Source organism: Carex rostrata, chromosome 23, assembly GCF_964058835.1.
Source record: "Carex rostrata chromosome 23, lpCarRost1.2, whole genome shotgun sequence".
Lineage (NCBI taxonomy): Eukaryota > Viridiplantae > Streptophyta > Magnoliopsida > Poales > Cyperaceae > Carex > Carex rostrata.
In genome coordinates this window covers 7,708,915-7,720,009 of record NC_135940.1, presented here as the reverse complement: position 1 = coordinate 7,720,009, position 11,095 = coordinate 7,708,915, and the positions used below count along the sequence as shown (strand labels likewise).

The following is an 11,095-nucleotide window of genomic DNA, read 5'->3' as shown; positions in this document are numbered from 1 at the left end:
AAAATTCAAATATTGAACCGTAGCACTGTAGCTCTCTATGCAACGCATAGCACCGTAGCCAGATCCTAAAATTCGAGAACAATGAACTGTATTACACGTTGATGTGCAAGTCAGCATATATTTCCAAAATGGATATAGTCAGTGGACACCGTCCGTATAGAGTTACAGGACATTTACTGGTTTCTTATGGGTGGTCCGGATCAGTACACTATACACATTATAATGAACTAATCTAATTTGAAAGTCTGATGAGGTCATTTCAGAAAAAATGACCGTTCATGCGCCAAAAGCCAGATTTATTTATCTTTTCATTTGTTTTTAGAGAACCAAAAGCCAGGACCAGACCCGCAACTCCCACCGAAAAGTTATCGCCTACACCCATGTGTCACTGACATAAAGGGCCCACAACATAGTTTTGATACTTGTCAGTGAAAGCAGCGCAATCTCCGCTTTTTTGGCTGCCTACCCTGCACATTTCTTTTATTAATTTATCGATTCCTACTATTTTATCCAGTGAACTTCACCTTTCTCCCCTTCCTTTATAACCTCCTAAAGAAACGCCTTTTGCTCTCCCCACTTGAGTTGGATTTCCATTTCACCAACTCTTTCTTTTTCTCCCCCCTCTACAAGTACAGTGTTCAGTTACAGCTTTTTGCAAAGAGCGCCACCAAGGGAAGAAGAAGAAGAAGAGATCAGCAGAGAAAAACACTGTGAAACAGTGAAAGTGAAACCATGGATGAGAAAGGCGACGAGAAAGGCGCAAATCTCGAGGCCGTTCTTAAAGAGTCGGTCGATTTGGTACTACTTCCTTTCTTGCCTTTCCTTATTCGTGGGATTTTTTGTTTGGGATTGTAGATCTTTTGGGGTATATCAACCTATGCTTTCTTTTAACTGCAAATGTGGGCGAGTGCTGACCCACTTGAGAAATGATTTTCTCAATTTTCGTATTTAGTTTTTGAATTACGGTTTTGCTAAAGGAAACAGAGAGGTGAGGGTAAAGTTGTTGCATTAGCACAAGTAAAAAAGAAAAAAAAGTAGGAATAAGTGGTTGCAAAGAAGAAAGTAAAACACACTGTCTGAATGTAAACCAAAAATTTAGATTTTTATTATTATTTTTAACTTTTTTTACAATTAGTTTTGATTCAAAAGAAGGAACTGCATAAATGAAACAGCTAATTTAAAGGATACAAGGCCTGCCCTGCTTCAAAATACCATAATTTAAGGGTAAAACCTATAATTTGTTTTAATTTTTCCTTTAATATTGACTTTGGTCTTTTGATTTTTGAATTGAACAGGAAAATATCCCCTTGGAGGAGGTGTTTGAAAATTTGAGATGTAGAAAGGAAGGTCTCACCTCAGAGCAAGCTCAACAGAGGCTTGCCATTTTTGGGCCTAATAAGCTGGAAGAGAAAAAAGTACAACTATATCTTCTTTACTCTCAATTTGCGTGTTCATCAAAATTTCTGGGTTCCTTATGATAGTAGTTTCACTTTCTAGAAGGTTCTTTTTAAAAAAAAAAATACAGGATACAACTCAGCTTCAACTACTGTTTGTTAGGCAACTTACTGTATTTTTACTGAGGGCCTATTTTAGAACACCTGCTCAAGATTATTTTGGAAAGTCATTGATTGCTTTTCAATATGTTGAATACATGATTATAATGTGATTTTTACATCTGCTAAGTTTCATGTTTCTTTCTTAATTTTTGTTAATTAGCACACACAAAATGTTAAAGCTGCTTTTGAATTGTCTTTATTTTTCAGAATCCTCGGGAAAGTATAGATAATTTCTAACATATTTTTATTTTTAATTTTACAGGAGAGCAAATTTCTGAAGTTTTTGGGGTTTATGTGGAATCCCCTCTCATGGGTCATGGAGGCTGCTGCTATCATGGCCATTGCACTTGCCAACGGAGGGGTAAATGAGTAAAAAAAAAAAACTCATTCCTACACATATTATTTCCACTAGTTTTTATAATCATCTTTTAAATTTTGTTTTTTGTTAACAGGGAAAACCGCCAGATTGGCAGGATTTTGTGGGAATCATAACCCTTCTCGTAATTAACTCCACTATAAGTTTTATTGAAGAAAACAATGCAGGCAATGCGGCCGCCGCTCTTATGGCCCGTCTTGCTCCAAAGGCAAAGGTATATAAATTTTTTTTTTCAATAAATGTGGTAAAAGGATAAATTTATATGCAAGTGTTTTATCTATATTATATCGTCAATTTCTGAAAATATAGGTGCTAAGAGATGGCCGTTGGGCTGAGGAAGAATCAGCCGTCCTTGTACCTGGAGATATTATAAGCATCAAACTCGGCGATATTGTTCCTGCTGATGCTCGTTTGCTTGAAGGAGATCCCTTAAAAATTGATCAGGTAATGGCCATTTTGTCCTATTATTGGTTTTCCTATAGTTGAGCTCTTGTGATATGATTTTTTGGTTATGGCCAGTGCAGGTACAATGCTGTACCTGCTAATATATGAACTGGAAAAATAGAAATAACCAAAGCAAACTCTGCAAAATGTGGAAAATGTCATCTTTAGCCCAATTTTTTTATGAAGTTTTATCATGTTTTATCTTTCATATTACCATAAGAACCTGCTCCTTGCTCCCACTTTTGATATTTTGATATAATGGGGTGCATGATATTTTGGCCTTTAAAGGGTCTTCCATCATAACTTCGTTCTTTTAAATAAAGTGAGTGCTGTGTTTGTGCAGAGAGTTTCTTTGTTTGGTGCTTTATTTTATTTTCATTCTTATTTTTGCTAGTCTTCTTTGACCGGAGAATCTCTGCCGGTCACAAAAGGACCGGGAGATGGTGTCTATTCGGGTTCGACATGTAAACAAGGTGAAATTGAGGCGGTTGTGATTGCAACTGGGGTCCACACCTTCTTTGGCAAGGCTGCTCACCTTGTTGACTCCACGAACCAAGTTGGCCATTTCCAGAAGGCAAGCCTATAAAAATTCTGAGAGTTAATTTCTTTCATGAACTAAGATGAAATATATAATTTATTTTCCTTTTTTTAAAAAATAATATAGGTTTTGACAGCTATCGGAAACTTTTGTATCTGCTCAATTGCTCTCGGTATGTTTGTGGAGATTATAGTCATGTACCCGATCCAGCGGAGAAAGTACCGGCCTGGTATTGACAATCTCCTTGTCCTTCTCATTGGTGGAATACCAATTGCTATGCCGACTGTCCTCTCTGTGACAATGGCTATTGGTTCCCACAGGCTAGCTCAACAGGTGCCAGTTTGCTCTTTTTTAAAAAAAATATTATTGTACCTATGTCAGAGTTTTTCATGTGTATCCCTGTAATATGAAAATAACTTCAACAAGCTAGTAAGGAAAAGCTGTACAAACTATATCTTGGTCATATTTTGCATATGAAGGGATACGTAATTTGAAGAATATGTTTTTAGGGTGGTACATTTGTTGTCTCTACTTTGCCGCCGGTGTGCTCTCTTACTTTTGGTTTTTCATAGGGATAACATGGGAGCATTCGTGTTTTTCTTTCTGTTATTTTGAGCACGGTTTGCTTATACAAATGTATTAGTGTGATCTTACTGGCTATCTTTTGTGCAGGGGGCTATTACAAAGAGAATGACAGCAATTGAAGAGATGGCCGGTATGGACGTACTGTGCAGTGACAAAACTGGCACACTAACTCTTAACAAGTTAACCGTAGACAAGAACCTTATTGAGGCATGTCTCTTGATTTTATGCCCATTCTTGTGGTTTGACTTTTGTTTTGTTTGCAATACTAAAGGTTTTTAGTCTGATTATTTGTTCAGGTTTTTTCCAAAGGTGTGACTCAGGATATGGTTATTTTGATGGCTGCTCGAGCATCCCGGACGGAAAATCAAGATGCTATTGACACTGCTATAGTCGGGATGCTTGCAGATCCAAAAGAGGTATGCTCGCTCTCTCTCTCTGTCCGTCTTCAAAGGGTTGTTATTGGATTTATTTGGTGTAGTATAGTAGCATTTTCCTATGGCTGTTATTGCAGTCTAGTCATGATTTGGTTTGTTGTATAAATACATATTCATCAATAATTGTTGGTAAATTTAGATTACCTTTATATATATCTTGTTGACATATAATCCATGGTTTGGGGTAATAAACAGATGTTTTGCTTAATGTCGAACTATCTCTTAAGCCCTTGGGAGAATAGTTATATTGTACCTCTTCCTTGGAAATTTTGGTGGTATTATGTAATGTGTTACAAAAAAATGGCAAACAATTGTTTCAGCCTTCCTCCTTTCTTTGTAATTTATCTCTACAAGCAACAAGACAGAGTAGTTTTGGTATTTTAATAAATCAGGAATTGCATATATTGCAGATGTGGTGTTTTGCATGTTTCAAGGGTGCATTATTTAATGCTGCCTTATCTATTTTGTCTGGTCTGGTTTAGCCGCAATTGACATGATACTTCGCTTCATTTTTTTTATTTACTGTTCTAATAATCATTGTACTTCACTGTGAAAAAGGCACGTGCCGGTGTTCAAGAAGTTCATTTTCTCCCTTTCAATCCCACAGACAAGAGAACAGCCCTGACCTACATTGATGCCGATGGGAAAATGCACCGTGTCAGCAAAGGTGCCCCAGAGCAGGTAATTAAATTTTGACTTTCCTTTTTAACTTCTCTGCTATGTAGTCATGTTATTGTATTTTTGTTCTTTTATGGCTGATTGGTTGTGATTGAACAACAGATTCTGAATCTAGCCCATAACAAGTCAGAGATTGAACGAAGGGTACATTCTATCATTGATAAATTCGCTGAACGTGGCCTCCGCTCTCTTGCTGTGGCTTATCAGGTACAATTCATACAGACACGGAGTATTTGTTACATACACACACTCAATTTTCAGAAGAACAGGAAAACATATAGGAAAACAATGAAACAAGCATGTGCACATATAAAAAGCTAAAAACACAAACTTTATCGCAGATCTAAAAGATGTTTGGGCATTATGTTCTATCTCAGTTTATTTGACATTATTGTTCTTTTGTTAAAACTTGCCTTTCTAACAGGAAGTGCCAGAAGGTAGGAAAGAGAGCCCTGGTGGGCCCTGGCAGTTTATTGGGCTTCTTCCTCTTTTTGACCCACCTAGGCATGACAGTGCTGAGACAATCAGGAGAGCTCTTAACCTCGGTGTCAATGTCAAAATGATAACAGGTACCAAATGATACAATGGACAGTTTGACACATCATTGCAAGATGATAAGTACCACAGTTGCATAGGAAACATAATATTAAGAGTAACAAGTTCTAGCACGAACAGATGATATTTTATTATTTTTTTCTTGGCAATTCATTAGAAATTGGGCAGTGTAAAGGTAGAAGAAGCACTCCTGTTAATGTTAGATTTTGCTGATGTGGCAATATTTCAGGCGATCAGTTGGCAATTGGCAAGGAAACAGGTCGCCGTCTGGGAATGGGTACCAACATGTATCCTTCTTCTGCTTTATTGGGACAGGGCAAAGATGAATCAATTGCCGGTCTACCTATTGATGACTTAATTGAGAAAGCAGACGGTTTTGCTGGTGTTTTCCCTGGTATGCAAATCCAAAGACTATCAAGTGATAACCTTCTCTTATAAATTACACCCAAATTTGCAGAACAGCATTTCCAGTACTTGTAACAAATTCGTTACCAGCACAAGACCTGTTAGAGTTGAATTTGCAAGTAGCACAGGACCTGTTAAAGCCATGGGAATGTGAAAAGCATAAAGGACCACTATTTCCTTAATATTAGTCTTGCAAGGGTAAGATAACCTTATTTGGTGTAACATCACATTTATCTCGTAGTTGGGTGCTTTTTCCAAATAACAAGTGTTAGTTGCAACTCACGAGTGTGAGAATTTAGGGGTTTAATTTACAAACTTGAGACAATGTCAGGTATGGGTTGCCAAAAAAACAGAAAAAAAGAATACTTGTAAGATGTAACAATGCCTCCTCTAAATGTTTTCCCAAGGGACTATTCTAACGAGATGCAATTATTTTCTAATGACAGAACACAAGTATGAGATTGTCAAACGTCTCCAGGCTAGGAAACACATATGTGGGATGACTGGTGATGGTGTGAACGATGCACCGGCACTCAAGAAGGCTGATATTGGTATAGCTGTTGCTGACGCAACAGATGCAGCGCGAAGTGCTTCTGACATAGTACTTACTGAACCAGGTCTCAGTGTCATTATCAGTGCTGTGCTAACTAGTCGTGCAATTTTCCAAAGGATGAAGAACTATACTGTGAGTAGTGCTTTTTTAGTTTGTTTTGGTTACTTCAAACATTTTTTTGTGTGCCTTGGTAGACAATCTAAATACCATCTATCTGCTAGCAAGAAAAAAAATTTCTCAGAAAACTCCTATAAAGCATTTATAGTAGGTATATGTGGCGGTTTAAAGCATATGTTAACTTCGATGGCATTTGCAAAAATTAGATATCTTTTGGTAGAACTTCCCCCAATTATTTTTGGATAATTGTTACTCTTTAAATTCCTTTTCTTATGCTGTTTATCTTTGGTTTGCAGATATATGCTGTTTCCATCACTATCCGTATTGTGGTAAGTGTATTTCGCTTCATCCCAGATTTGTAGATGAATATTATCTCCTCTTCATATGCTCTATTATGATGGTCCCACAATGTCCAATATTTTGCTTTCTTTCTACTATTCTTATATTGATGTATATTCACTTTCTAATGATACAGTTAGGGTTTATGCTTCTGGCACTTATTTGGAAGTTTGACTTCCCGCCATTCATGGTCCTCATCATAGCTATACTCAATGATGGTAAATGAATTTCTCATCTTTTAATATAACATTTCCTTTTTACCCTACTATACTTCATTCTTGATCTCCTATTCGGTGATGTTTATAGGTACAATCATGACTATATCTAAGGATAGAGTAAAGCCGTCGCCCATGCCTGATAGCTGGAAGCTATCAGAGATTTTTGCCACTGGTGTCATACTCGGAACTTACTTGGCCATGATGACCGTCATTTTCTTTTGGGCTGCGTACAAGACCAATTTCTTCCCTGTAAGTGAAATATTTAATAAGCATTTTGCTATTATTAGATGAAATAAACCATGTATACAGAAACCTCCCAAATGAGATGTCTTTAAAGTATTACAATGCAGTGATGGTGTCTTAACTCTGACAATCTTTTATTATGTACTATACTAGTTTTAAAATTGAAAGTCTGATATATACCACAAACATAAACTATTATTAGATTCAATGCATGTTTAACTTTTCACTAAATGATTTCATTAACGTAATGTCAGTGATTGCATTGTTTTGAATTGATTTGAAAAATCATCTTTATTATTGTTAAGTATATAGTTTCCAGGGATCCTATTCCTGGTTCAAACATGAGATCATATATCCATTTTTATCGAAAAGGAAGCCAAACTGCCCCCCTCTCATTTATTTTTCTTGATTTTGACAAAAGTGGAAATATAAAAGACGGGCTTGTCATAATTTTTCTAGCTTGTAGAATTCACATTACTTAATATATAAATAGCAACAAATTCCTTTAGTCTGATTATGTACATAATTATTCTTTTATGCGAATACATGTGAGGGATTTTGGTTTTGCTGATAGTTTTAATAAACATTTCAAAAAAAAAAATCAGAAATATTTCAAGGTAGAGAGCTTGGAGAAAACTGCTCAAGACGACTTCCAAAAACTTGCTTCTGCCGTGTATCTCCAAGTGAGCACCATCAGTCAGGCTCTTATTTTTGTCACCAGGTCCCGCAGCTGGTCTTTTGTTGAGCGTCCCGGGATTTTGCTTGTCGTTGCTTTCTTGATTGCACAACTCGTAAGTGTTGTTCATTATTATTTTGCTTCTCATCTTTTGTCTTCTCATGATTTAAAAATACAAGTTCTCTTTTATGATTTTCCATTTTCAAGTACCAACCAAAACTCATAGATTAAGATTGCAACTCTCATAGCAGATTGCAACTCTCATAGCTCTTAAAATTTGTTGACTGATTTTATTGTATTGTATCCAGATTGCAACTCTCATAGCAGTGTATGCAGATTGGGGATTTTCGGCCATCAAAGGTATCGGGTGGGGATGGGCTGGTGTCATCTGGCTTTACAACATCATCACCTATATCCCCCTTGACATTATCAAGTTCTTGACCCGCTACGCGCTCAGCGGTAGAGCGTGGGACCTTGTCCTAGAGCAAAGGGTATTTTTCTCACTACTTGGTTAAAATTGCTGTACAACTTATTATTTTTACATGATTTATGTTGATCATTTAATTTTTTGAATGTAGATTGCATTCACAAGGAAGAAGGATTTTGGAAAGGAGGAGAGGGAGCTGAAGTGGGCCCACGCTCAGAGGACCCTTCATGGCCTACAACCCGCTGATACAAAGATGTTCCCTGAGAGAACCAACTTCAGCGAATTAAACCAGATGGCCGAAGAGGCTAAGAGACGAGCTGAAATTGCACGGTACAACAATCTTTTATATTTTTGTATTTTGAATAGTATTTATTTGTTGGCCCCTCAAATTATCCCATCATACTTCTACAAAATCAGATATAATGCATACTCGTATAAGTTATATGATAAATTACTTAATACCCGTAAAGCATTAAAATATACTATGTACTGTCCAAACTATCAACCATTTATACATTTTTAGCACTGATATTTACTGCTCTTGTTTATTGAAGGCTGCGTGAATTGCACACACTTAAGGGACATGTCGAATCAGTGGTGAGACTGAAGAACCTAGACATCGAAACAATCCAGCAATCCTACACCGTATGATCTTATTCATCTCATCTCTGTAAATGAGCATATCCAAGGGCTGCACATGCATCCTGTCTGATCTTTCAGCGACCCCATTTTTGTATTTTTCCTTTCCTTATATACTTATCGTGTATTTTATTTACCATCTTTTTTTTTTTTTTTTGAATCTTGCATGCTTCAATTGAGGACGGATATCTTATGGTGGGAAACCCCATAGTTGAAAAAGGCCAAGAAATGGTCTTATAGGAAGACAATGGCATGTGATTTTCTATCTAGTTTCATATCTAGAACTTATAGGGATAATTAATTATAACATTGTGCATTGTATTAATTTCTTCTGTTTTGAATGCTCCTGATCTGGTACGGTTTTGGTGTTATCATTTAAGGCGGCCATGTGGGATGTATTTATTAGACATGGGTTGCCTCTTTTGGTTGATGCCATTCTGGTGCATATAATTTGAAACACATGGGCACATGGCAACCATTGCTAGTGGTTAAATTATTACTCTGCGCCACCCCTTTACATTGAACAATGCTGTCGGTTTTGTGTTTCAGTAAATTTGTTTTGTTTTGTGCAATTTTCGGAGAGTGCTTGCCTGGGTTTTGCTAATAACATAACATAATAATATACTAGTTAAGTATCTATTTTCAGACGTACAGTAGTTGCTTTTCCACTACGGCTCAGTGCGCGTTATTTAGGGTTTAGATTTTAACATAGCAGTTCTGGTTTCGTACAATGAACGAATCATAGCAAATAGCAGTGGTTGCTTTTCCACTACGCTCCTAGTCAAAGATTGATTACACTGCCTGCCCTGACTATTTCTTAAGAGCTTAAGGAGCGCTAAGGAACCGATGTTCGGTTGTTTTAATCCGTGAATTTTGCTAAGGAAGCTAAAGGAAGGGGTATGAGTGCCTTAAAGTCTGAGTAGAGGATTAAGATTTGGACAAAAGGGAGCTAAAGGAGGTGTTCTTAATCCGCGCTAAAGAATCGGTGTTCGGTAGGATTAAACAGCTAAGGAAGCTAAAGGAAGCGGATTAAGTCTTAAGGAGGCTTAATCCTTTGTTGCGGAACGGCCCCAAGCTTAAGACTATTTCTTGCGATCCATTTTAATTTAGGGAAAATTTTAGCATGAATATCAAAGCAGACCCTCTTTAATTCAAATAGACACCGAAATAATTTTGACTTGGTTGAAAATTATTCTACACGGTAGGACGGTTGGGTATCTGCATTCACCCGAAAAATGTCGTGCTGAGGTTATCATGCCAAAGAGGAGGCGGAAAATACAGACGTTTTTTGGTCAATTTGCAATGGAGAGGTTGAATTTGTTTGGTTCATTACTCAGACTATAACGAAATCCTGATGTTATTTTTTTTCTGGGACGTGTATTATGATTACAAATATTTGCACTATAACTAAAGTAAAATCTATAATTAATTACATAAAAATGACTCGACAAACTGAAACTATTGAGGAGAAGGGATTAGCCTGCAGCTTCCCGTGTCTCAGTTGTACTTTACCTCCGGGGTGGTGAAACAGCTTGGATAAAGATATTGACAGGGCTAGTTTGGCTTCTTACAGCGCATCAATCAGATGTATTCTCATTTTGTTCCTAATTCCTATTGATCGTCCGTTGCATGAAACCAAATAAGAATATAAAAAACTCACAACGTGATCAAATACGTCAGGACACAACATAGTTCAGTCACTATCTACGCTACTCCCATTAGTAGAGCTCTATCACTTGGTCAGGAGAAAGGTTTCGATCGTGCCTTTAGTAGTCCACCCTCTTCTGCCACTTATTCAGCACAAAACGGTTCCATCATGACATGACATTTCACGTGTATTGGTCGCGTGTCCCAGTGACTATTCACGCGACGTGGTCACCTTTCAAAATTTTGACACGACACGGCACATAGTCACGTGTAATTAGGATCGTTAGATCTTGATCAAATAGTAAATCTTCAATAAACTAACCTAAATTGTGAAAAAAATAGTTAAACATGATCGGTCACATTTGGATATGTCACGTGTGGTCACGGGATGCCTTGGTCATGGCGTAACTAACGTGTTGTGACCATTCACCTGCCATGACTATCATTCCAAATTTAGCATGGTACGTTATGTGATTCAAGTCACAGCATGACTAGTTACAACATTATATATATTTAAATCCTTAGTAGTAGGTCTCTTTTTCCTCCTGACTAATCAACGATTCTTCTAAGTGGAGTAGTGAATCGGACCACATTTTTTTCTTTAGTTCTTTTATGCTAATCAGTATGGATTGACTTTTTTTTCTGCATAGTTTTTTTGTACTTAA

General features: G+C 37.0%; 1 protein-coding gene across 1 annotated transcript; it reads left to right on the top strand.

Moving 5' to 3' along the window:
• Window positions 1-319: 319 nt before the first annotated feature.
• On the top strand, window positions 320-9,108 carry LOC144574480 (plasma membrane ATPase 1). Its single transcript, XM_078324435.1, has 21 exons — window positions 320-798; window positions 1,296-1,415; window positions 1,819-1,917; window positions 2,009-2,146; window positions 2,242-2,376; window positions 2,771-2,950; window positions 3,041-3,247; window positions 3,587-3,706; window positions 3,796-3,915; window positions 4,492-4,614; window positions 4,714-4,818; window positions 5,036-5,180; window positions 5,396-5,560; window positions 6,018-6,256; window positions 6,538-6,570; window positions 6,717-6,798; window positions 6,887-7,047; window positions 7,647-7,832; window positions 8,026-8,208; window positions 8,296-8,474; window positions 8,699-9,108. The coding sequence occupies exons 1-21, from the start codon at window positions 733-735 to the stop codon at window positions 8,793-8,795; spliced, it is 2,883 nt and encodes a 960-aa protein (XP_078180561.1). The 5' UTR covers window positions 320-732; the 3' UTR covers window positions 8,796-9,108.
• Window positions 9,109-11,095: the final 1,987 nt, after the last annotated feature.